Raw genomic sequence first — 27,782 nt, forward strand, 5'->3', positions numbered from 1 at the left:
TTTCATGTTCTCTCATGAAACTTCAGGCTCTGCTGTTTGCTATGCTTTTTTGTTTCCTTTTCTTTTTTCTTTTCTTTTTTTGACAGAATGCATGTTGTTTATCCAGTTCCAAAGATCTGTTCTTCACCACTCTTCCCTTAACTTAGTTCTCCAGAAGTGTGCGCTGAACTGAAAAGTGAAAACCAATTCAAGATTAGTGCACCGAGTTAGCATGCAATGTAAGTTATACGTTATTATGTAACAGTTTATGCAGTCAACAACACTCAACAGATGTTTGATACCCTGTGATAAATTTAGGAAAGCAGAGCCTTGATTCTATGAAGCCAACAGGCTGCATAGCAAGGAATATTACACCCAGATTTCTCACACAAATAATCACATCCTACTACATACAGGGAAGCTATCTACACTTGCATTGTAACCCAGCATTCAGTTCAGGCTGGCAGGTCCTGCAGATGCAAACAGGCTGCTCATACAAAAAGTAAGCTACTTAAAGTAAGCTCCTAGGTTCAGGAAGTCAAAGACAGGTTTACACAAGATTTTAAAAACACAGATAGCAGATCTATTCTGCTATGCCATTTGACCTGGCTTAATGAGAGACTGCTTCTAACTGGAAGCCATGGAGGCACATCTATTACCAGAAGCAGACCTAACATGTGCTGACTCCCAGAACTCAGGTCAGGAGCAGCACCCTGATGACCATGGCTGCCCAGTCCCTTAGCTCAACACATGACCATGCTTGTCTGCAAAATATAACAGAGGTATGAAATATGGGACATAATATGACATCAGTATTAGATTAGATTAGGTAGAAGCAACCGTATTTGACAACATCCCAAGTGTGACTTTGCTGGTTAAAATAAGAGATGCATCATCTGATGCATTTCACTTTTGAGTTCTGGTGAATCTTGGCCACAAATTTAGCATAACCCAACTACAGCTCATATTTTAACTGCCTTTGGTAGAGGAGTTTGAATGATGCTACTTGCTTCCCTAATGCACAGCTGAATTGAGGATACCTGAGTCTCTTCAGTGCTTACAGCCAGTCACAAGAAAATGTTTTGTACTTGAGAGTTTTATATATTTAACAGCTTAAAGTGTTTATAAAGAAGATAATGAACCAGGTGGAAGTGTATAACAAACTGATGAAATACCCAAGAGAAATAAGGCATAATTATTTTTCAATTATAAAAAAACCCAGAAACAGTTCTGCAGGTTTAAGATTAAACTCACAGAAGAATATACTGCAAATATATATCTTGCTTTGAGATTTTAATACTCAGTACTTCAAAACCAATGAACTTCAGCATGAGTTGCTGAAGTTATGGTGCTTCTTCCTTCGTTGACCAGGCACAAGGCCAAGTTTTCCCCTATACCATTTCCCCCAGCTCTGTCCATGGATTCCTGGAGCTTATCACCTGCTCCATCATCCAAATTTTCTAAACTACCGTATGTGGAAGGGGGAGGTTCTCAGTGTTTGCTGCTTTAAATGAGATCCTTCCACAGCTCTCACCTGTTGTGTTGTGTGTGTATAAGTTGGACTGTTCTGTTCCCCCCTATCATGTAATGGTTCTGCCCTGGTTCCCCCTTCTCTCCCTTGTGCTGCCAGTTATCCCAACTCCTCCCCAGTTGCCTTGGAGATTAATGTATCCTTTCTCAAATCCCTCCCCGGTGCTCTGTCCGTCACTCAGCACTCCCACCCTTCTCTCTAGAACTCTCTAGAAACTTCCAGCTGGAGTGTCAAGTGATTGGCTCAGGGGCTGGGGCCCCACCCTCAAGTTATCCCCTTTGGTGTTCTCCCTAAGTCAATCTTTTGTATCCCACTCCCCTCTGAAACCCTATTTGTCCAAGGACTGACTCCTCCTCTGTTTCCCTCCCTCCTTATAAGCTGTTGCAACCTCCCCATCTTTCTCTTTGGCTGTCGGTTCTCCTAGGATCAATAAGCCTCCATTCACCACAGCTGGAGAGCGTGCTCTTATTTCTGCTGGCTGTAGCCATAAGCCCAGCCACGTCCTACCACAAGGTAACGCTGCTGTCATAGCACAGAGCATTTGCCTTAGGTACTGTCCCGAGCCACGGAGATCGGGATAGTGCTCCCCTACTGCTAGCGGTGCTGGATAGCTAGCTGGGACGTACGAGAAGGACCATCCTTCCCCAGCTGGACTGCTTCATAACATGCTAGTGAGTTCAGTCCTCCTTGTTTCCAGTGTAGTTTCATCATTGTCCAAATATCATAAAGTTTTCACTATACATTCTTGCAGTGTTCTGTGTCAGTTTATAATTAGAAAACATTTCAGATTCTAATCAGAAAAAATACGCACTAATAAGCTTCCAACTGCAGTTATACATCACACTGATGGAGCAAGCTTGTGTTTTCACAATTGCCTCTAATGATACTTTTGCAGAGAAAACTCAATTCTTCACTTTCTCTAAGCTGCTCCATTTCAATGCACTCTCAAGGCAATAAACAAGTCTGTTAAATGAAAAACTCGAAAAAAGTGGCAATGAATGCTTGATTCAGTTTTAAGTTTGTCATCATGGTAAAACCATAGAATCAGAGAATCATTTATATTGGAAAAGACCTTTTAGATCATCCACTTTAACTCCTACCCCAAGACTGCCAAGTCCACCACTAAACCTTGTCCCTATGTGCCACATCTATATATCATTTAAATACCTCCATGGATGACAACTCTTGTGCTTTCCTGAAGAGTTTCTGAGCAGCCTGTTCCAAGGCTTGACAAACCTCTCCATGAAGAAATTTTTCCAAATATCCAATCTAAGCTTCCTCTGGCAAAGTTTGAGGCCATTTCCTCTTGTCCTATCACTTGTTACCTGGGAGAAGTGACTGACACACACCCAGCTACAACCTCCTTTCAGGTGGTTCTGGAGAGTGAGAAGATGATCCCCGAGCTGCCTTTTCTCCAGGCTAAACATCTCTAACTCCCCCAGTCACTCCACACAGCCCTTCCCCAGATCCACTGCCCTTCTCTGGACTTGCTGCAGCACCTCAGTGTCCTTCCTGAAGTGAAGGGCTCAGAACTGGACACAGCACTCAAGCTGTGGCCTCACCAGAGCCAAGTACGAGGGGACAATCACAGCCCTGGTCCTGGTGGCCACACTGTTGCCGATACAGCCCAGCATGGCACTGGCCTTCCTGGCTACCTAGGCACACTGTCTGTCAGCTCATATTCTGCCAAAATTGTTAATTGTTTCTTTTTTAACAGAACAGCATAATTCATCTTCTCCAGTATGGTCAATAAAGTGCATTTTATGGGATCCCCAGCAAAGAACTGATCTTCCATCTAGATTCTTGTCTTACCAGGTGGCTCAGATTGTGCTCCCCTGTGGCTATCCATATTCACATTCTCTTCATCTGCTGGGAAAAAAACCCAGATATTTAGCATTCAAATTCCCTTATATTTGAGGTTCTTGATAAATAGAGATACCTTGAGAGAAGAAGCAGCAGTGAACAAAAAGGGCTGACAGTAGTTGAGTTGCCCTGTTTTGTCAACACATTAATTTTAACATACATGGTAGAGATCTATTTTGGTTTCCAAATTTACCAAGCTACAAAACAGCAGTGCCTGGCTGAATGACTGCTCTATCCCTTCACTAAACAGTCAGAAAGACTGAAACAGACAAAACCAAAGCTTTTGCCCATCCTATCACCCACAGTACTCCCGAAGTTTTCTTATCCAAATTATATCTTATTTAGGTAGAAAGGAAGCAAGCAGTATATCACTGCAGATCAATCTGGGGATGAATACTGGGGTAAGCTGTCATAAAACTAATAAGTGGGCAAGCATCTTGTGAAGACACAAAGCCAAAATTTACAAAATTAGAAACTACCAAGTATTTTTCAACATGAAAAATCTCTAATCCTAACCTTCACTTGATTCTCCTTAAAAAGTATTTTTTGCAGTCTCTTCTGCTCAATTTTAGCCAGAAGTGCTTTTAGTTAGGAAATGTAAAGCTTTGAGTCTTCCTAGGTTTTGGGCAAAGAATTTGTCAGTCTTAGATGACTAGTAGGAAAGGTTACTCCCTGTGAACATAAATTCACTTGGGTATTACAACTACTTTATGCATAGGATCAATTCATAGTTCATATATAAATACAAAAATGCCTCTCTCTAGACAGTAGGAACCAAAACTAATTTGGAACTCTTACCACTTTGCTTGAAACAGAGTTTCTTCTTCTGGTAAGCAATGAAACTACCTACTGATGCAACTACAGTAGCACCCACAGCACTTATAATTCCAGCTAATACTCCCTGAGAACCTGAAAAAAACAGAGATGTTTATAAACATTTTTCAGAGCTGAAAGCCAGATCAGAATACTGCCTCAAAGTAAACACTTCCAAAAAACGTTAAACTGAAATTACATAAAATTGTAATAATCAACTCTGTGCACAATGAAAAGTGAATCCTCTCATTTTATAACCACTGATTTCTTAGCAATGCCTATTGTTAAAGAACTTAAGCATGCCTGTTTTAAGTTCCACTAATTAAAAAAGCAACCCTTTCATTTCCGTATCTACTCTGTATGCATGCAATCACTGCACCAGCATCTTGGAGACCTTAACACTTGGGAATCATTTGTAACATAGAAATGTTAAAGGACTATGGAAGCAGAGCTTAAAAGAATTACAGATTGCACAAAAGCTTTTTAATTGTAACCCACTCCCAGCATTGACCATTCTAGCATTGACCATTCTAGCTAGTTAGCAATCAGAAACCCCAAGAAAACAAGCTTCATACATCTAAACACATCATACACACACACTCATGCATTTACCTTCGCTTTCTTGGTCACTATTTGGAGTTGGACCCTTCCGTTCTGTAAAAATAAATGGAGAATTTACATTTTATATGTCTAAAGAACACTTATATCATAATTGACAAACATTTTGTCAATTAATTATCCAAAAATACAAGCCATCTATTATATCCATACAGTGTTAAACTGGCACTGAAACTTTCTGTTTTCAAAGCATGGCTCAGAGCAGTGCCAACTCCAGCCCTGACTGCTCAGCACTTCTACAAAATGAGCTAATAACATTTGTGAAATCTAGTTTAATAAGCCTGTGCACCACCACAGAGAACTCATATAATTTCAGAGTAACATTCAGCTGTATTTCCACAGAACCATCTTTTCCTAAAATCCCAGCCTCATCAACCTTTGCAATTCTCTTCACAAGCAAGCCCGAAGTTCTATAAATGCTAACTCTAAATTTGTCACTGTGCAACTTGTACCACTGAGGCAGGAACCTGTGCAGATGAAACCACCACACAAGTCTCCACAGATGTTTCTTGCCCCTTCCAATTTTCAAGTACTGCCCCAAAGGCACCTTGGAAGGAGGAAGCTACCCGAAACAGTGGCATCAGTAGTCTCCACCTAGGATAGCTCTTCAGAGAAGTTGAGTAACCACTAGCATATCCCAAACCCCATCAAGATACTTCAAACTAATTCTGACTTGGAAATACTAAAATTGCAGTAAAGCAGTAATTTTAGGCATAGCAAATGACCAAAAAAAGTATGGCAAGCTATGAAATGATTTTATACTGTTCAGAGTATAGAATCATGTGGTGGTGAAGGGACCTTAGTGATCATCAAGCTTCAACTCCTCTGCCATGGGCAGGGACACCTTCCACTAAACCAGGCTGCTCAGAGCTCCATCCAGTCTAGTCTTGAACACTTCCAGGGATGGAGCATCTACAACTTCTCACTTTCTCACCTGCCTCACTACCACCACAGCAAAGAAGTGAAGGCTAAGCATCACTTGGAAGTGCAAATGTCAGTCCATCCTGTGGGACAAAGGAAATCTTTGAGAACATAAGGTGGACCCTCTTCTGGCCCATTCCTAGACTTCCTACCTACAATAACTAAAAGAAACTAAGAGTATGTCATAAAAGATCAAAAATAGCATTTGGATGACCTTAATAACTACATTAATGGTCAATTTTGAAGTAAGCAGTGCATTCACATTTCAGTTTTAGAAGCCGTATTTCTTAGCATAACAGTAAAAAATCACTGAAAATGTTTGCTCTAGATAAGTTTTACCCCTGAAGTATTTGGGGCTTTTTTTTTTCTGGCAGAGACAGAACACATTACTTTTGAACTCGAAAATATGCTCTTCAGTTTCAGATACCAGAACCAAATGCATTACAAATTAGAGCTAACCAGCTCTAACCAGGTCTCTAATTGTCTAACCAGCTTGTGAGCAGGCTTTAGTCAAAAGCTCAGGTAGGCACAGAAACAACAGGAAGCACAACCTGCTATCTTACCATTGCTGCCACTGCCATCACTTCCTCCTTCTCTTGGTAAACCGCCATCCAAAAGATCTAAATCATCAAATTTGTCTATAAAATAATGCAGATAACATTACCATGTTTTAAGTTCAGTGAATAAGATACATCAAGGCATATAATAACATGGAAATTTTCTTAAGACCATTCAACTGAAATTGTGGTGGCTTTAGGCTCAGCACTAGAGTCAGAGCATTTAACCTTTTAAAAAGACCTCACAACGTCAAGTCCCTTCAGCCCAGCACTACAGAGTCTGACAGCAGCACTCCTCTCTCTGGACTTCCTGAACAACTGAGAGAAGTCATTGTCCAAGAGCAGGTAGTACTGCACAAATCAGGTTAAGCAGGCATGGAGCCTCATAAGCTGCTTAACTCTAAAAGCCCAAATCTCACTGTCCTGTGAAAGCAAAGAAACAATGTGGACAGAAAAAGGCCATTAACTTTCAAGGTTGCAACTGTGAATGATTCTTCAGAGTTGAGTCTCTAAGTCTCAAACAGTCCAAGTGTAATTCCCTTCTCTGATTTACTGCAGGACATTGGAATAGTCCCTCTTCATTTCCCTATGAACCCTACCTCATGGAGCCTTCCTGTCTCCCTCATGGCACCTTCTCCTCCTTCCCAATGCTGCCAAATGAATATTTAGTTTACACAATGCAAATCAGTTTTTTCAGGCAGAAAAACTAAGAGTATTGCATCAGAGGATGTTTTAGTTGGGTGCCAAAAGCACTGTACTGAGGCATGCAAGAATCAAATCCAAGTTATCTACTGCACATCAGGTGAAAGAACAAGAACTGAGGCTTGCATTCCAGGGCTCTTTACCACCATGTGTGCGAATAATGGCATCATCACACCTGCATCCTTCTGAATCTGTTTTTTTTTTTTTCTTCTGGGTTAGGCAAAGATAGGGAGGACCTCTAAAGCAGAACATGCAGGAAAGGACATATATTTAAAACCTATCTTTCAAACACAAAGAGTTGTATTTCTTAATGGGGTCTTTAAATAAAACAAAACAAACAAAAAAAAAAGGCAACCCTTTAACTTAGAGCTTTCCCTTTAATTTAGATCCTTTAAGAATAAAGATCACAGGCAGCTGCTACTTAATTTTGAGCATGACTAGAAGGGATTCAGTTTGTAGAGAAGAAAGAACTCAGTGCAATACATGAATGCTTAACCACAGGCAGCCAAGTACAGCATTGCCCCAAGCACACACACACACACACACTCTCCTATCCTGCCTCTTCCCCACATCATCCTGTTTTTAAGTGAAAGTGACTCAACAGGTTTGTTTTGGAATTTCAAGACTGGTGCAAAGCTTATTTGCAAGACAACTTTTTCTCAATCTTCAGTGTTTGATGTATGCCACACCTGACATTCATAGCAGCTAATTAACAAGGATCAATTACTGGAAGTGTAACTGAGACAGTAAAACCAAGAGTTTGTGCTAGAAGCCTTACCAGATTCTTTAGGTTGATCTTTCTTGGGGTTATCTAAAAACAGAAGAGAGATTTAGGAGAAAAAAAAAAGAAAATGTTAAAAGAACAAAACCAGACTATAACACAGTTATGTTCAAAGGGACTAGGAGAGATTAACAAATACTCTTTTACTGTTCAGAAATTCCTGTTAGATCAGTCTTACCAGTCTCTCTAGGATTTGCAGGAGGTTGTGGCTTGGGATCACCTGTAGACAAATAAGAGTTAGAATAAATTGAGCAAAATTACTAGTGTGAAGAAACCAAAAGCAGAGCATGGAGTGACCTTGAAAGATGATCTGACCTAAAATATTGTATCAAAACTTCCCCATGTAATTTTCTTTTCATTAGCTAATGCTGTATTACTTTGGCTATTTTAGCTAAATACTATGTTTTAATGCCAATAAGGGTTTTCTTCCTACATTGAGCAGCATGTCAGATCCTTGCTAGGATGGAACATACACAGAAAAACTCAGTAAGTCTTATGCAGCATTTTAGTTTGCACATCTGATTTCAAAGGCTGAGTTTCTTTTAATTATTCTAGCAGGTACAGGTTACTTGGCTGTTTTCTTTTTTAAAATTACCAGGTTTTAATCAAAAATAAAGTCTAGTATCTCACTTGTAAAATAGACAAAGAACAGGGAATATAGGTCCCCACAATGGCATTTCATTTGGCTTGCCACAAAATAAGAAATAAGAGATCTTAGAAATTATCTCTGTACAATTCTGTCACAACCTTCACATTAGAAAAAGTGTTTTCCTTTAAATTATTTATAATAGATTAATGTTTCTTGGGCTACTAAAAATACTTCCTGAAATGGGAGAGATTACTTTGGAATTAACATTTACTTCCATAAGTAATAGTTTATGGAGTCAGTGCCATCTAGTGAAAAAACAGCAATGAAACAAGTAGAAGCTGACTAAGAAATTATTGAAATTCCTACAGTTTTGGTGATCCAGAACCTTAAGATTAACAAACAAAACTAAGCTGCAGTTACTCTTATCAACAGTCTGCTACCCTAATAAACTCAGTGCCTTATTATACTTAGGTCATAAAGGATAGATAGACATTGCACCAGGTACATTTGAGCGGTATCCAGGAAAACAAAATACTCACCAAAATCAAAAGCATCAGACAAGTCAAAATCATCTACAAATAAAGAAGGGAAGTTTTAAATGTAATATAAAACATGTACTCTTAGACTACTTTATAAACAAAATGGACCTCACGTTTTCTCCACAAATGAAAGATGTGCTCATTCATCAGTGACTCACAGAAAAGCCCTACAAAGTTACCAGCATTACCTGCCAAGCAACTTGCTGCTTTTGGAGATGATGGGACCTGCCAAGGGCCAGCTCAAGATGAGCAAGCTCCAAACATGTAGATTGAAAGCCCACAGAAGTAATTTTCACAGGGTTTTTTTTGTGAAATCACAAAACATATTCTGAGAGCAGATTCCAAAATGAAGAAATCCTTTTGCTGTTAGGGTACTGCTTTCTTTTATAGAAATATCACAACCCTGCGTGCCACTAAATTGAAAAATTCAGGATCTCAAACTGGAACATATACTACACTTGATTTTACAGTAAAAGGCATTAGAAGCCAATTAGATCTCACCTTTATTTGATGATGGTGTCTTCTGAGTTACAAGAGGCTTCTTTGTACTTTCTGTCAGGTATGGTTAGGGAAAAAAATAAATACTATTTAACACACAGTTCAGAAGCTACATGAAGGACAAATCTAAGTACATGCCTATACATCAAAATGCACAAGATAAAATTACACAGCAAGACAATTTCACCTCAAAGAGAAATCTTTAAGTCTTCAAAAGACAAATTTGAGTTCTGTGTGGTCAACACCTTGACAAACACATGGCTGAATTGTTCCACTGAGGTTTAAACAAACCATATGGGGCAAAGTTGTCATGCTTGGTCATGCAGTAATACTAAGAAATCAACAGGTGAAAGAAACTTTTTTACCTCCAAAAATTGCATCTTCTAAGGAAAAGTCACCTTGGCCTGTGGACGATAAAAGAAACAGTAAGGACGCTGCTTTTTCTTACTCAAACCCAACATTTAATAAAAAACATGTCTGTGATCAATCTTGAAGTATGCTTTCTGCTTCCTGAGTCAATCTAGAAGAATATTCTGAGTCAGGGTTGAAGACAGACATTCTTCTCTATTTCTCCAGGTCACTATCCATGTGTCTTTTCAGAAAAAAAAAGGGAACCACGCTAAAAATTGGCTCTATAGAAATGACCTGAAGGGTTGGAACATGCATTCCTGCAGCCAATAATGCACTTTACTCTTGCCACTGCTACTGCATGTTTCCTTAGTGCCACCCACAGCATATTCTTTCCCACCCTTCTATCCACTGAACCACAAAATAAGCTGGGGGACAGCTCCAATGCATGAAAGCATACAAGATTCAAGTGTGAAGAAAAGCTTCAGAGCACAAAGGCCATTATGGAAGTTATGTAATGAAGTTAATACCTTGGCATTAAAAATTAGTTTTTATGGGTTTGTATGACTTACCTTTCCGCCTAACTAGGATTAGCAGTATGGAGGTGGTTAAGATATTAGCATGTATGATCCTGAGCACTTTTTCAACTTCCTAAAACACAGCTAAATGCAGCTGGCACCACCATGGGGTTTCCACTACAGGGAGATTAGATTCTTTTTTCAGTCATTAGGAAAAGAACACTGTCTCTTGTTGTATTAAATCAGGTGCTAGAGTTACTGCTGCTTACCCAGCCAACTGCAAACACATCAACTCAAGACATAGATGACACAAACTGATTTCACAGCACAAATGTGGTGGTGTGATCAACAGCAGAGCCTTGTAAGATAAGTGGATAGCTAAAGCAACTGTTTGGGGTGTTTCTGATTTTTCACCATCCCTACTTTCACTGAAGCATGGAAAAAGAAAAAGGCCTGAAAGTAGCTATCAGCCATTCAAGAGAAAGACATCTAAATATACTGCTTCAGCCCCATAAAGCTGGAAGGACCTGATCATAATTTGGTAGTGTAACTCCAAGAGGGCAGGCAGAGGAATTTGTTGAAAACATACACTCCCCAAAACACTCCACCAGAGCAGCACCCAGAGGAGGGACCATCAGGAATTGACAACACCATCGGTCTCAAAGTGAAATGTATGGCACTAACATAATGAACATCACACTGGTTTGTGTATATTTCACGAACCCTGTTTCTTTCCAGGCAGATGGAAAAACAAGCACATACACTCTACAGAAAGCTGGTGCAGCTGAAATTTTACCTGGAGCAGAAAAGAGGCTTCATGAAGAGTTCCCACTGCCAGCATAAAACTCAGACCAGGAACTCAGGATGGCTTCAGCTGCAGCGGTTTCCCTCAAGAGGAGGAAACCTTTGTAAAAAGGGTATGCGCAGTGACATTGCTATTTTAAGGATTTTGCAAATGAACTTCACAGAGAAATAATTTAGGATGAGATTGCTCACTGCCAAGCCCACATAAAAAATGCTCTGACAGAGGAATAAATAAAATTGAGAGTCAATAAAAGAAAAATATAATCATGCTTTACTGACTGGAATTACTATTCTGAAACCAAAATTCTGCTTTCCAAGCATGCAGCAAGCATATCAGGCTTTTCATATACATTACTTTTTTTGAGAAAAGGTAGCAAAAAATGTCAAAACTTAGGTTATGGAACTCATTACAATAAAAATCTGCCCTCTAATGTGCTGGAAGTGAGCTTTCCCAGCAAACAGAGGTATTTCTTCACTGTTCATGACAAACCTTCCTATGTCTTTAAAGCAGTTGCTTTTATAAATGTACTCACTCCACTTTTGGTATGGGTGGGTCCAACTAAAGTAGAAGTTCACTGACTTAGTCTAAAAGGAGAAAAGCTCAGTATGATTCAGCTGGTTCCAGGAAAAAAGAAATTATAAAACAAGAGATAAAGCTAAAGAACAAAAGGTACTATCAGGGTCCAAGAAGGAAAAGCCAGCAAGAATTTGCTGCACTCCCTACAGATTAAGGAACACCCAGAGCAGTTGGGCTTCTGAGCATTTTCTTAGTCTAAACAAGAATACTTACAAATAAAGCAGATATTGTATTGCATATGAAGAACAATATAGCAGGTATTTCTAGCTCCTAGGAGCATGAGAATATTCAAGAATACTTTAGAAGTGTCTACACGATTTTCCTTTCACCTCTGTAACTCAAATACCTGGATCTCAAGAGACAGATCTGTAGCAAAGTACCTGAACCACTCAGACTAGTGTGCACCAGCCATTTCACTTGTAACTGTTCTTATCAGAATCTTCTCAGGGCTCTCTGGAATCCATCAAGGTTTCTAAGACATAAACTGTGTTAAAATAAGAAAAAAGCTAAGAAACAGAATTCCAGGACCACAAGAAGGAGATACCAGAGAGCTGTGAGTCACCTGGACAGTAACCAATCACATATTCTGAGAAGTGCATGCAAAATGCATGGACAAGCAAAGACACCAATAAGAAATGCATGATCAGCATGGGGAGTAGAGTTAGAATTTATAAATAAATGCATAATGTAAACAATAGACAGCTTCTGCTTAATCATACTGGTTACTTGTCCAGGAGTCCTGAATTTCCCCCACATATCTTCACCAGGCCATTGCTAGTAACCCATACAGTTTGCGTTAGCTGGGGGGGAAACAGGAGGTAAAAGAAACAGTGCAAACACAGGCTTTGAACAGCTGATGAACTACACGGTATCCAAGAGATCCAAGTAAGCAAATAAGAGTGCCAAGACCTTTGCAAAGACCTGTCACTGCTCTCAGATACTTCTGCTACAGTATTAGATTGGTCATATTCACATTCCACTGCAGAAAGCAGAGAAGCACCACCACCACACACTCAAAATAAGTAAAACCCAGCTGACCACAGTCCTGGGCAACCTGCAGAGGCTGATGCTTCTGAAGCAGAGGGTGGGACTGAAAGGGCACCAGCTTCAGCAGCCTATGGTTCTGTGACATGGGCCAGTCCTAGCCACTGGACTATACTCCTTGTGCTGCAAAGTCACAGAACTAAAAAAAAATCACTCTGTCTGCAATTCTTTTTATAAATGAAAACTGAAATACATTGCTCTGTTTCCTGAAGTTTGTAAGCAGAAACCCAAGCTACACTAACAAGAGCTGCTAAAAGAACATTTGGGTGATGGAAGCATGAAACTTTCACCAAGAAATGACAAGTTCTGGGAACACTGGGATGTGAAGTAGAAGGAGAGGAAAAGTGTTTTGCAAAATGTAGCAAAGGTATTGAATCCACATGGGAAGCAATCAAAAGTCATTGGATGTATTTACTTGAATTTTTTGTTCCATTCTTCTTACCGGTAATTTCAGGAGGGCCTGACCGCAGTCGAAGACTGCAAGTATCATATACTATGCTTAATGCTATTTCACCTATGTACCTGCCCTTACCAAACATAAATGCATTACTAAAATTAGTGAGCATTTCAATTATTACCAAGTTACCTTTTGTGTCAATTCAGGGACTAAAGCAACACACAACTGGCAGACAGAAACATGGGCTTGTCAGCATCTGTGTGCAGCAGTTCATGGCAGCTTCCTCACAGCAACCCTAAACCATGCTGAGGCCACTCTGTGCATTACACATGAAGTTCCTTGATGTCATCAAAGTCAGCCCCAGAGCCACTGCTGCCACTGCCTTCTCTTGCACCAACAGAGCAAAGCCAGCCCTGTCCTTCAGTGGAGCAGGCAAGGAGCACCCCTGCCCCTCTTCCCAGGTCTCAGTGTAATCACTGTTCCTCTTCTCAGGGAGGCTCACAATGGGCCAAGACCTCTCTGATCTCCACCACTGCCTCTGTGATCATGGGGTTGGATCAAGAGCTCAGCAGCAGTCTTAAGAAAACCTGTTCCCAAATCTCACTAAGATCAATAAGGACTGTGCAGCTGCTTTGCATTCAGACACTTCTGAAGTTCTGTCTTGGCATAAGAAATGTCAGTAGTTCATTTTTTATAAGCCTAAGACACCAAAATTCTTTAATTACATGTTGCTCACAGTCTACAGCTTCAAAGTTGAAGCTGTTCAACAGACAGGATTTTAAGCTTTCACAAAGCTGACAAGCCTTGCAGCTACTACTCACATACCCTGAATTTCCATAACCAGGTGCATTCTGACCACAAGGCTCACATTTACTCGTTATGTAAGATTCTTTCCCTCACTATTATATCAATCAGTTTTTGTAGCACAAAAATATATTAACTTTGTTAATGTATATTAGTTCACATTTTACATTGCATTGTAATGTGGTAGTGGAATTTTACAGGGCACTTTGGTACTGATCATGCTACAGTAAAAGAAACCAAAGGACAGCTTGGCCCTGTAAATACTGAATTTATTTCTTAGAAGCCCAGAGGTAATAAAATATTTGCCTGGGCAACCAACATAATATCAGCATCCTAACCCCTCTAACACCTTTAAGAAACCTTCCCAGTATTGGCTGGCATCACAAATAATTAAAGTGAATCTGATTCCAAGAATGCCTGGATTAGTTGAAAAGCAGTAAGAAAGACAGGTGCTTTCCAAAGTTTTACCATTATTAGTATTCAGGACTTTGGATGTCAGTGACTAGTCAAATTGTGTTATATTCGACATTTGAAAGCTACAAGAACCCTGTGTAAAACCACATTCAGGATGGCCCAATTTGGCTGGGATACCTCATGCACACAAATATTTACTCTTGTAATTCTGCATTTTGCATCTCAATCCTCAAGGATTGAGGACAGCAATCCTTGCAAATTTTCATACTATCCTCCAAGGTCAAAGCCTGGCAGCATCTCTCCCTCTTCCAGTGTTGAAGACTCTTGTTACTCCTCGAGGTTTTCTGCACTTAGATCTAGCAATAGCTTCAGCAGTTCTTGAGAAGAACCTTTCTGACTGACATCCAGGCAGCCTCTGGGCCTGAAGTGTGTACCCCAAAACAGCAGCCATATCACAAGCAGCCAAACCTCTTCATGCATTTCTAGAGCTCAGTACCCTGCCCAGTCTAGGGCAGAGAAAGGGAGAAGTGTCTTCGGGGCAACTGTGTGATGTCTGGGGCATGACTTCAAGGGCTGTGTGCTTTTTCTGCTCATCCCAAATCAGTAAAACACTTCATACAGCAATAAAGTGTGTAAGATGATAGATTAAAGGTTTCACTCCACAACAAGGTTTCACAGTCAGGAATTCGTTTGCAATCAATCAGCAGTTTGTTTGGTCTGCATCCTCATACTCTGCATCTGTGGTGGCCTCTTGGATTGGGGCAGGAAGGAATGGAAGAAAGAGGAATCCCAGTGTGGTGGGGGGCTCAGAGGAAAAAAAGAAAGTCTAGCAGCAAGGTTCAGGGAGCAAAAGATTGGGGCAATCTGCATTAGATGAAGTATGGTGAAGTTCTGGCATAAGAAATGATGAAGTAGTAAGAACCAAAATTTGTGATCTGGCAGACACTGGGTAATAATTGGTATAGGCACTGGTCCCAAAACCTCAACTGTTGGACATAATTTATAAGTTAAATTATAATTTCTGTTGAACAAATTAATGAAACTTGGATCTTTATTTACAAATTCCTTCTTTAAAATAAAATGTATTTGAAATATACATTTGCAATGCTTATAGAGCCAGATCAACACTGTTATTTTTATAGCAGCACACTGAAATGAAGATTCACACTAAGCAGAATTTCTATGTCTGCTGATACTTGTAAAATGACAATTTCACAGCTTGTTTCTTTTACCTTCCTGACCACAATTCTTAACAATTCAATACAGTTTGTATGCTAATAGTAAAGTCCAAACAAAATCTGTAATCTAACCAGAAACATTAACTGAACAGTAAAACTGACTTTGGTTTTCCAGGCTCTTCATTTTAACTGTGGCTTGTTCAGTTATGGCTAAAAAGACTCTTCAGGCTTTTTAATCTGTGTACTTGAAATGAGCTCCTGTGCTAACAGAAAAAGAAAGACTTTGGGTTTTATGATGAGGGTTTCCTGTGGGGAAGGTGTGGGTTGAGGAAACCAGACTCAGCACAGTGTTTGCAATGATTTGAATCACAGGAGTCAGCACAAATACATGGCAAGCCAGAAACATGGTGTAAGTTTTGTTTCTCATTTAAAATAAGGTGAAGAAGTTTTCCTTTCCACTTCCTATCCTTTAGTACTTGAGGAAAAAGGCAAGTTTTCCCTTTTGTACCAAGGCTTATTATATTCTTAGTAGTTTCAGTGTGTTCATGAGCCCAGAAAAACAGCTGGAATGCATTCACAGTGGAACTGTAAGCATTTCCAGTTCAACTGCATCTTGTGGAAGTACTACTGCTATATTTAGACAAAACCTTTAACAAGAATTCTCCACGTCCACTCTAAGAATTATTTGCATCATCTTCACTTTGATTCTGTATCACCTCCTAAAATCAAATTAGATTTTATGCTCCGATGTTAATTACATGCAGCCTGCTATTTCACATGCCAGACTTAAATTTGCACTATAAATTTACTTATTTTTTAAAAATGTATTAATTTAATAGAACATCAAAGGAAAGCAATAAGAATGGATGCAGGACGGGTAAGAACTGCAAGCTGAAGGAGCTGTGCCAGGATATAGAACTGCAGTGGAGCCAGTGACAAAGATACAATGGCAATGCCCAAGGGATAGGATAGAAGCAACAGTGACAGGGAAGGGAGAGAGAGGAGAAATCTGGATGCAGAGGCGTTGTCAGCTCACTACAGCCACAAGCTTCAGAATCACAAGTCTTGCCTGAAGTTTGGGGGGAAAAGGTCCACATCTCTGCTTAGTATACAACGACCTTCACAGAAGGCCAAATTAGAAAAAAGGAAAACTGAAAGTTTTTGTGAGAACAGTGGAGAAGAATATTGTACACAAGATTGCAAACTTGTTGGCTAAGACAAGCAGGGACAGCTCTGAGGTGAAGAAGAGATGTCTCAATAACCATTTGCAACATTTGGGGAGGGAGAGAGCAGGGAATAGATGGTGAAGTAACCACTGAATTTGGGATCCAATTGCAAGAGGCCTGGCATCCAGGGTGGACTGAGAACCACAGAGTAGGCAGGAAGGCATTTCTGGTGTTGAAAAAACACAGACAGGTATGGGTAGCTGAAGGTGAGGGAAGAATCCGTAGATTGAAAGATAATTATATAAAATGCAGAAAAAGACAGACTTATCTAAAAACTTTCTGCAAAGAATTCCCCAAGCCCCTCCCCCAAAGCGTATCCCAAAATCTCATTTCTAAATTTAATAAGGACTTGTGTGACTCTAGAGCTGCCTGGTTTGTCCAACAGTAGCATCAGCTCTAATAAACACTGTACACTACCCATCACAACAGCCTCACTTATTCACATCTTGCTTCTACTACTGCTACTATCACTACAAGTTCATTTCATCTTCACATAGTTTACTCTTCTCTTCCAAATCACAGGGAACAAAAAAAATTAGTGGTAAAACATATGTCTAAACACTCTAACTGCACTTTTTCCAGAAAGAGAAGGTTTAGAGTGTAATATTTTTGCATCACTCATAAAAACAGTAATCCTACCAATATCACTTTAATTTGCTTTCCTGGAAATAGTGGAGTTTCAAAAATTTTCACTTTATGCTAGCCTCAGAATGTTAGATTTCTTCACACACAGAAAATATACAAGAAATATTTTTCTGTGGTTAAGCAAAAAAGCATACAAAGACAGTTTGATAATTAAAATCAGATTTTTACCAATTAAATTGGTGGGTGTTAAATTGAAAAGAACTTCTACTTCATGGAAGTATTAACTTGTGCACTGAGTTTAACTTTTAACCAATGAAAGAACGACTGTTATCCTAAAAAAAAAAAAAGTTTGGTTTTACCATCATTAAAACTCTTGGGCTCAGAGTGAAATGAGCTTTGTGGATACTTTACTCACATCAAGAAATGGATACCATTACTTGTGAAAAATTTGGGACCAAGAAGAAATCCAATGGGAGTTTTACAGGATGCAAGCTATGAGAAAAGTAGAGCAGAATTAACATCTGCATTTAACTAACCATTGCTCCAGTCAAGAGGCCTTCCTTTTCTTTTACAAGTCCTGTTAAGGATGCCAATTTTAGATGTTTATAGCATGTGGACACTTCACAAGTGACTGAAATGTGCATGGAGTAAAACAAATGCATTTGTTACACAACCAGTGATGCTGTGTGATCAGAGCTGACTTAAAATGTAAATGCTTCCTGTCAAAATAATCATTTTCCCAAAACATGTTTGAATTACTCCTGCATTTGACATGTCAACTATATATTTTAAAGGCACTGTTCTACATTTAAAAAACCCACTCAGGATTTAGAAACACTATTGTAAATCAGCCTTACACCACAAAAGTCTAAGTTCTTGTACTTTCACAGGAATTTGCCTTATGACTTTCTGGAATTCTTTGTAAAAATATCTTCTGGATCTTATTATTCTGGGCTTCACTGTAACATCAAATGCAGAGGCTAAACCAGTTTAAAAGGAATTTGTGATGACTATCGCTGCATTTATTTTCAACAGGTGAAAACTGTACCTGTGGAAGGAGCAACCAATTTTTGGCAGCAAGCTGGGAAATCTTTCCCAGACTAGAATTTACAAACATATAGAGAAATTATCCTTTTAAAATGAAAAACAAACTAAAACTACCTTGTATGATACCAAGCAACCTTCCAAACTAGCTTTGGGTCTGCCTTTACCTGGAATGGTGTGCAGTATATCTGGAACTGGCTGTTACAAGGGGTAGGAATGCAACCTTACCATCTTCCATGACACCATCCACAAAGGTTCAACATCTCTGGAGAATTTTTCCATGGTATTGATGCTATATTGATTGAAGGAAAAACCTTCAAAACAATACTAAGGAATGGGCACCATGTAATCTTTGCCTTTCCCCAGCCTGAACTGATTAATCTGAAGCCAGCAAATGAACATGAAGGCTGTAAAATATGACAAGTTATTTGCTGAAGAGGCTGCCATGAATTTGCAGAAGTAATGGCCCCTGTTAGCCTTGGAACACACTTGGGAGCCCCAGTGGCCCTGAGAATACAGATACACAGCCTCCTGAGTGATCACTAATGCAGTCCAGAAACAGCTCAAAGACTGGAGTCATGTTAATCATCAGCAATGAGGAAAACCATTTCCAACATCACAAGAATGCAAAGTAATACAACAGCTAATCAGAGAAATAACTTGAATATATGTTGTAAATAAGAACATCTGAAATTCAGAGGCAGTTTAAGAAACATAGTAACCAGGCTGATCAGTTAACCCGACTTGCCAGTACAGGATTATGGTGTGGGCACAACACAAAGCTATTTTTAGCCAGGTAGGTCCATGAAATTTCTGCTTATGTACTGAGGGAAAAAACACAGCTTAGACTCGTCTCAGAAGCCACAGTGCAAGCATCAGGCGGTGTGAAATCAGTGGAATAATAGGACATGCATGGAAAGTTGTTGAAACAGTAAATGTGATGGAAGAAAGGGAAGTTTGAAGAAGCCTGGCAAGTAGAGCAGCCCCCTTTATATTCACAACACCAATCCATGCAGCAGCAAAGTCAGACAGGAGTTGCCAGAAGATTTTCTACATGGCAAGATAACGTAGGTGGCACCCTAGATACAACAAACACATGTGTGTGTTCAAAATCACAACTATCGAAGAATGAGGGGAAGATTGTGGAGCAGAGATGGTGCATCATATTCCTTCTAATCCCCTGGCATCTAGAAAGGTAGAACTCTACAATGTCTCAGTCAAACTGCACTCCAGGAAGAGCAAACCTCAACTCTTTGAAGCAGGGGGGAGCCAGTTAACACAAATGTAGGAATACATCATAGCAGTCTCACAGACAGCCATTTATCCCAATTTCAACTGGGTGAAAAAGTACCAGCCAGCCCCTGGGGTGCCGGAATTAGAACACAACTTATCCTCTGCAGCAATTGAAATCCCTAAGGAAGAAGTCCTCATCACTTGAGGACCAGGAATTACCTATTAAGAGGCCTTTGGAAAAATGATAAGGAAATTAGATATGTGTTGTTACGTACCATAAATAGTCTTAATTTACTTCAAAAGCATACCATGTGTTTTGGAGACAGAAGATGTAGGTATCTGAAGATTTATGTCCAAACAATTCCTGGGTACAGGCTGCTCAAGAATGTGTTGCATGGATGATCCATTCCTGGAAGTGTTCAGGATGGATGGGGCTTTGAGCAACCTGGTCTTATGGAAGGTGTCCGGCCCACAGCAGTGAATTTGAACTACATGATCTTTAAGTCTCTTCCAACCCAAACCATCCTATGATTCTTTTCCATTGGTCAATGAAAGTACAGGACATGAACTTGGCAGGGCTTTAGCAGCAGGCTGCCCTGTCTGGGAAGAGGCCATGAACTGCCCAGTGTCACTTATACTTATGTCACAGTGTCACTGACACGGCTACTGCACACCTGTCTTGGTTTGAAAAGGAGGAAACGTCCCTTGGAAAAGAGACCATGACCCCCTTCCCGCTGAATTATTACAACTTGGAAATTGCAGGGATTTCAGGCGAAGATATGGGAAAAGGAATAACAGTTCTTTACTGTATGTGTGTGGATAAGAAGACAAGGACACAAGCACAGCGGCAGCCACAGCAGACAGCACCAGGAGGAATCCAATCCTGGCCATCTTGGCCACAGGCACTTTCCCCTTCGCTGCAGTTCCGGTTGCAGCCAGCGGGGGTGCTGCTGGCTCCGGGCTGGGCAGGGCGGTGCCGTGATCCCCCCCCGCGCCTGCAGGGGGCGCTGTGGGACAGCTCAGCCATGTCACCCTCAGTAATGGTGGATGGAGGGATTGGAAAAAATGGGCTGCAGCAGGAACCTTTGAGAGGTGGCTGGGACACCAAGGTGGGCTCAGCCCGGGGAGCAGGAGAGGTAGCAGAAGCTCCACAGCTGGTGCAAGGCCATGGGGTGTCCCAGCAGCAGGGGCGTGGGTTAGAGTGCAGTGAAAAAGCCCGGGGCAGCAGCAGAAAGCAGCAGGGCTGGGCAGATGCCGGGCTCCTCCTCAGCAGCTGCTGCATGCAGGCAGGCAGACACACCCTCCAGGAAAGAGGATACGGCTGGGCTATCGTTTTGTCCGCTGAGGCACCCGAGCAGATGGCAAGGGTCCATTCCAGTGAGGCAGGGTGCCAATATGCCTGCCTCACTGCCAATATAGAGTTCAATGGCTGCTCTCATGAGCAATGGCAGGAGAAAATAGAGCAGGGCTGGGCTCTGGCAGCGAATTCCCCCACCAAGCAGCAGTTCAACCATCCTCCTCCAAAGTCAAGAGAGCAAGAAAGCTAGGAGCTGCCCTAGCCCCATTTTTCCCCAGCCCACTTTTGTGGTATCTCTGCCCCTCCAAGAGAAATCCCCCAGCTAAGAGAGTGGCCAGCTACACCCTTCCTGTGGAAACTTTTTTCCTATCTCCTAAGTATTAGTCATGGTTTCTAAGTGACAGATGGGACAAAATTCCATGAGAGAAAGAAGCAATAGAAAAGATCCTTAACTCCAACAACACCAAGCCTTCTATTGGTCTCAGAAGCACAGAGTATTCCTGCTGGAGCACACACAGAGTCAGCCAGCAGGGACAGGAGACACGGGAAGACATGGTTTGAGAGACTCACAGAGGGAGACTGGAGAGGGAACGAGTGGCTGTAAATGTGCTCTGGATAGTAGAGGGTCCATGCCAACAGGAGACCTCCTGGAGGCACTATGGCAAAGGCACCCCTGAGGGAGTGTGGCCACTCACACCAGGACCACCCACAATGGAACAGTGACAGCCCTGAGGGACCATAAGTGACCCTCATAGTGGCAGGAACACTAAAAAGCAAAGGGGTGCAAAAGAAGATCAGCAAGAAGCATGAAGGAGAAGCAGAAAGACACCACTAAGCCCATTACAACCTCCTTGCTCTGCATGTTACCCCAGTAAAGGAGCAGAAGATGGGCTGAGCACAACCTGCACTGAAAACCAGGGAAGCTGATATAGAGTAGATAGGGCTGTTTGGGTTCAAAATTAAAACCTTTAGGGTCTGACGGATCAACTTTTTTCTCTTAATTCTCAAACCCATGATTAGATGTTTGCATTAACTGACAGTAAGTTAAGTCCTATGAGTTGAGACTGTTTTGCTCATAATATTCTCTCAAAACATTTTTACTAGACTCCAAAGAGCAGGTTCCTGTGTCAAAAGCAGTTTGCAGAAGGCTAGAAGAAAATGGAATGCTCCTGTCAAAATGATCTTAACCAATGAATACTACTATCATTGCATTTTCTGACACAGCTGACACCTGATGAAAAACAAAGTCATTTCAGTGGGAAATTCAAGACAGCAAGAGTTAAAGTAGGCAAGAGTCTCAAGCACAGACTAACCGATCATATGAACCAGAGTAACGTCAGGAAAATATTGAAATTGGTCTTGGCTAGATGGCAGTAGGCTGAGTCACACTGAGCTCTTGCCAAGTTAAATGACGGTAACTAACAGTTATGGCTTAAGGAAAGCTTATGGATTGTTGCAGTGACATCACTTTGATATAACAGTGCAGTGGCCATTTTATATAACACCACATGAAAAAATTATTAGCTGTTTCACATTAGAGAAAACAGAAAGATGGAGAAACACGCACTTTGTTTTTCATGTTCATGCTGCCATGTATGCATTCTAGCACTGCTACTGAAATTTTTCCAATGAAAACTATGGGGTGGCTTGTTGGTTTATTATCGGTTTTGTTGAGGTTTTTAAAATCAGATTTAAAAGGCAAACAGCTCCAGAGCCCAGAAAGCAGAGCTCAGTCTCCAGGAGTCCCTACAGCACCTCCCTGTCCCAGCTGAAAGCTCCATCTACTGGATTACAGACAGGATCATTTCACCATCTTCCACCCAACTAGTCTTCTCTCTCAACACTGAACTGCCTCAGCAAGAATTCAGGAGCTCAAGTGCTTCCTTCCCTTACTCAGGGCCCTGTAATGATAGAGGTCTTAGAAAGAAGGGATCTCCACCCACACTTCACCCCAGGCTACTGATCTTACAACATGGGTACCTCATTTTACAGCCTGTATTTTGCTCCCCTCCTTTTGGCAGCTGTGTTTCAATCAACAAGCTCTCCCCAGTACTTGCAACAGATACATAAACCATATATCCCAGTCCAAACTCCAGGCCCACAGTAAGCAGACAGCTTTTCATGCTTTGATCTTTCTGCAGTAGATACGTGAGACTTTTTTTGAGCCTTGTGTCTGAATACAGAGGTTTCTTGCTGCTCATCAGAGAATCAGAGAATCACTGAGCTTGGTTTGGACCTCTTAAGATCATGAAGTTCACATGTAGAGTATCATGCAAGGCTTTTTTTTTGTTTGACTCTTCATCTGCTGTGGTCTTCATACACATTGTACAGAAGTCATGCTGCCTAATCCTTTTTTTTTTTTTTTGCATTGTATTTTGAAAACCACATGCCTCAAATTAGATACAGATCTAACCTGATGATTATGCAGGCATAAGGTGGCTGAGTTGGTCTCACACCTCACAGCCAGCCACAGCATGAAACCTCTTGCCCTTTCTTCCCTGTCCCCTGCTCATTTCCACTCTCCCGTGCACGGCCCTGCCACTCCCTTGCACCGGCAGGAACACCCATCAAACACTCCGCAGAGCTAACTCAGTGCACATTAGTCATCTGCTGAATCATCTCAGTGCACGCCTCGATGGGCACCAGACCAAAAAAAAAAAAAAAAAAAAGGAAGAGAAACAGAGATCCCGCTTCTCAGGAGGGGTAAGTTGTCAGACTGCCTATAGAAACGTGATACAAAAACTCACATTTTACCTTCCTATGGATACAGCCCCAACGGTATCTAAATTCCAGTTCTGCGAGACTGGCAGAGTTCATACTTGGCAGATGAGACAAAACTTAAATCGCAGCTTTAAGGTTAAAACTGAGAGCTCTTTCTCTAAGCAAGCTCAAATAACACAGTAAAACCTTGCTTAATAACACATTCAAACCCTTGTTGATATGTTGAACATTGATTTAACATTAACAACTTAGCTTCTTACAGGATCATTCATTGTAGGCATAGCAATCAGTCCAGAGCACAGATTCTTCTGCTTGAATCAGGAAAGCAGGCAGTCCCCCAGTGAAAACAGTCAACTCCACACAGTTTCAAAACAGCTGAACTGCTGATAAAGCAAGAGCCTTAACTTTCTATAGTAGTTCTGTAAATTCAGACTACAGACAGTCCACCAACAGTGAAATTAAGTTTTTCAAATGCATGTAATTCAGGTTTTGCTTTTGTCATTTAAGACGGCATGAGCACAAATCTGAAATTCCCCTGGAGAGCCCCACCCTCTCCAGGCTGACATTCTCTGCAGTTCTCAAATTCTTACACATTTTGTTTAAAGAAAAAGTGTCCAAACTAATTATAACCTACCTACTCAGTTTGCATTATTGGCATTAACCAGCACTCATATAAATTAATTAGCTTTCTAAAAGCAATCTTTTATGATTGCTTTTAGTAGTAGTATAATTTTCCTCAGAATTCAAAACAAAAACCTTAGAGGCAGTTGTTGAGCACCTTGCCTCCAGTAAAACACAATCCTGACATCTCTTTTCATCTCCACACTTCTTGGCAAAAAGTATAGGAAGACACTGTTTCTTAGTGGCCTCAAGTACTTCCACGTGTTAAGAGCATCACAGCAAAGATCTTGCTGTTTACAACCATGAGGAACTGCTTGCAGAAGTAGAGGAGGAAATTTTCCACACAAGTAGTAAGATAATAAATGTAAGCAGCCTGAGTCATCTGTCAGTTTTAAAGCTGGCTTCTATAAAATTGTACTGTTTTTTCCAAGAGTTCAGCTTTTTCAACCTGCAAATCAAGACCACAATAGGGCCCCAGCAGAACTGAATTCAAGCAGCCTTGCTGTCAAACTGCTTATCTGGCATCACGTGTGCTCTACCTACGGCTTCCAATCAACATTAAGAGCATGCATTTCTCCTCTTTCACAGTGAAGAGGTAGATATTTAAGATTTGAGGTGTTGCTTTTATGAAGTACCTGAAAAAAAACCCAACAACCCAGACACAGCAACAAGTAGGCTTATTGACATAGTAAAAAGATGAAAGAAATGTCTTAAAAACAAGTCATATGAATGGGAAATAACAGTTTGGACTGCATATTCCAGTTCAGCAGTCCTCTGCCTGGAAAAAACGCCTTCCTGCTGGGGACTTTACTACTTTCTCCACCCCCAATTTTTTTTTTTCACCAAATACCAACGTGCTGTTACATACAGACTTTTTTGATCAGGGTTCAGGAAAATTCTCCCTGATACATACTGAAGCAACGAGAAGCTTCTCAGAAAACATACCAGTGTGTTTCACCGTGCCGTTTTGCCATAATTATTTTTTAAAGGCGGTCGTGTGACGGCAGACTTTCTGGTGAGTAACCATCCGATGCCCTGGGACTGCCGTGACTCCGCTTTCTCTCCTAAAATGGAAGCTGCGCTCCGGCCGAGCTCCCCAGGAGCCGAACCCCCCTTCAGGACCACCCTGCACCCAAGGGCCCTTCTGGGGCGAGGACCATGTATTCATGATAAACTAGTCAGTTTCCAGTGCGGAAGGCGGGCAGAAAGCTCAGGAATACTTTTCCAGCCAGTAAAATGGGAAAAAAGAAGGAAAAATAAAAGCCTGGAGGGGGAGAGCGCTGTTTCCCCAGTCTATGAGACACGGCCAGCCAGGGAGCCGCCCGGCTCGCTCCCGGGACTGCCTGGCCGAGCCGCACTGCTGCGAGCGGCAGCGCTCGGCGCCCGCCCCAGGGGCTCAGGGCAGGGCAGCGCTGCCTCCCCGAGCCGCGGCAGGGCCCTCCGCACCTCCCACCCCTCCTCACCTCTGACGGAGACCAAGACGGCGAGAAGCACCAGCAAGAGAAGGAGCCTCCAGCGCCACATGGCTGCCCGCCTCACAAACTCGCAGACAGACAAACAGACACACACCAGGCGCTGCCCACCCCGCCGCTCCTCGCACCGCCTCAGCCGCTCCTGTGGCGGCGAGAGCGGCACCGCCCCGGGGCCGGGCCACCGCCCCAGCGCGCTCGGGCCGCCGCGCCCCAGGGCCCTCCTTCCAGCTGGGAGGGCGATAGCTCCGGGAGCCGCTGGCTGGGGCGGGAACCGGGTTTTCACTGCCGGCTGAGATAAAGGAGTGGAACTTCGGGTTTTCACTGCCGGCAGAGATAAAGGAGTGGAATTTTGCCGTGCTGCTCAGCCCGGACCGCTGTCCTTGCAGCCTGTCTGCGAACCGAAGGGAGCTCCGAAAGGAGGCTACGGGGCTTAGTTCTGGTCCCAGGTTTTAATAGCAGAGATGAATGCTCAGATGCTCAAGGACCGCTGCCCTCTCTTAAACCAGGCACTCCCGTTCATTGCTTTTTCTCAGGAAAAGTCACCCGTCGCAAAACACACCAGGACACCTAATAATGCTGCCCATGGCAGGCTTGCTTTTTCTTTAGTCGGAAGAAAACAGTTTCGAGTTTTGTACTTGACACTTGTGCTGAGCTGTGGTGAGGGGCATGTATCAAAAATACTCTGCCACCAAATGTGGTTCTTCAATTCCCAGGTATGCACTGGATAATAAACAATATAGTGACACAGTGTGATTTAGAAGGTAGTTGACTTGGATTCATAGTCATAGACCTATACTTTCCTCAGAGAGGTCCGTATCTGTTATTTAACATTTGTAGGACCTTGCCAGCTGGAAAGGTGGAATGTCAAATCATTGTCACCAGTTCATAAATTGATGAATGTTTATTTTTTTCTTTTTTGACAGTGCCTAATCAGGTTATTTTTAGATTAAGGCAGAAAAGAGTTTTACTGTACTAATAAAAACACTTAAAATTATGCTGTGTTTTAATTTAAGGATAAGCTTTTTCATTAAATATCTGAGTTTTGCAGGAGTAGTATTGAAGTCAACATTATGTAGTGGTTAGCAGCTCCCATTTTTGCCAGACTCCAAGCCTAGAAGGTAAGATTGAATATATGCATTGTGTAATCCATCAGTGTGTATCTTGCCATTAATGCTATGTGCTTATATACAGGAAATTATTAGTGTTGCTCAAAGGATATCCTTTAACAGAGTGTTTATGGTGGTTGTTAAGAATTGCCTAAGAAGTTGGTGCCTTGCCAAAAAGAACCTGACTCCTTAGACTACTGCACACTTCTTTAATCACATCATACCAAAACATACCTCTTGCTTAAGAGCTGCAGAGCTAACAGAGAAAACCTAGTTATCTCTCGGATATTACCGTATCAGAACGGTAGCTTCCTGTAGTTTCCTGTAGCTTCCTGTAGCCAAAATTACTCTTCATCTAAGCTACCTTCTTCAGATGAAGTAAAAGCAACTTCCTGTTGAACAGACATGAAATAACTAGACTTTGTACCACAGCTTGTGTTTTCCACTTGGTTCAGTCCTTGAGGCAGGAGCACAGTTAGCTGGCACTAGCCACTTTATGGCTAATAAATTTTCCAAATTTATAGATATCTGGTAATTTTTTTCAATTTTATGATATATAATGATATATGAATCTCATGGTCTGAAGTTTTCACTGATATTTTGTGAAAATGGGATTCCTGATTTGTTGTTACCAGGTCTTCTATGTGTGGACTTGATTTAAAAAAAATCCAGGCTTTGTTGCTTCACACATAAAGCAAACTTATCTGTAAAAAATCAAAATCATTTAGTAATAAGGCTGTTTTTCCTATTGTGTGAGTAATAGTTATAATCTGAGACCCACTTCTTCCAATAGCACCCACGTCTGTCTTGCCCAGCCTGCAATGGTTGTCCTAGCAGGTCTTTTACTCTCTCTGTACTGTCCATAGCCTCTGCCAGGAAGTCTCTGCAGAAAGCGTGGGCATTGTTCTGCTCTGAAGAAGCTGTAGTAGGAGAAGAGGTTGCCTTATGGCTTATTTCTAATGAACAGGAACTTTAAAAGGCATGTGTGGTCTGTGGTTTGAC

The 27,782-nt window shown here is 41.5% G+C and overlaps 1 protein-coding gene across 1 annotated transcript; it reads right to left on the reverse strand.

Annotated features, from left to right (window-relative positions):
• LOC102074101 (CD99 molecule (Xg blood group)) lies at positions 1-27,644 on the reverse strand. The gene is made up of 12 exons (XM_074536204.1): positions 27,581-27,644; positions 25,666-26,031; positions 9,757-9,795; positions 9,395-9,445; positions 8,894-8,926; positions 7,944-7,985; positions 7,763-7,795; positions 6,289-6,363; positions 4,799-4,840; positions 4,172-4,282; positions 3,323-3,379; positions 1-168 (listed from the first exon to the last, which is right to left on the reverse strand). The coding sequence occupies exons 1-12, from the start codon at positions 27,642-27,644 to the stop codon at positions 143-145; spliced, it is 939 nt and encodes a 312-aa protein (XP_074392305.1). The 3' UTR covers positions 1-142.
• Between the last annotated feature and the right edge of the window lie 138 nt (positions 27,645-27,782).

This window comes from Zonotrichia albicollis, chromosome 2 (genome assembly GCF_047830755.1).
Source record: "Zonotrichia albicollis isolate bZonAlb1 chromosome 2, bZonAlb1.hap1, whole genome shotgun sequence".
Taxonomy (NCBI): Eukaryota; Metazoa; Chordata; class Aves; order Passeriformes; family Passerellidae; genus Zonotrichia; species Zonotrichia albicollis.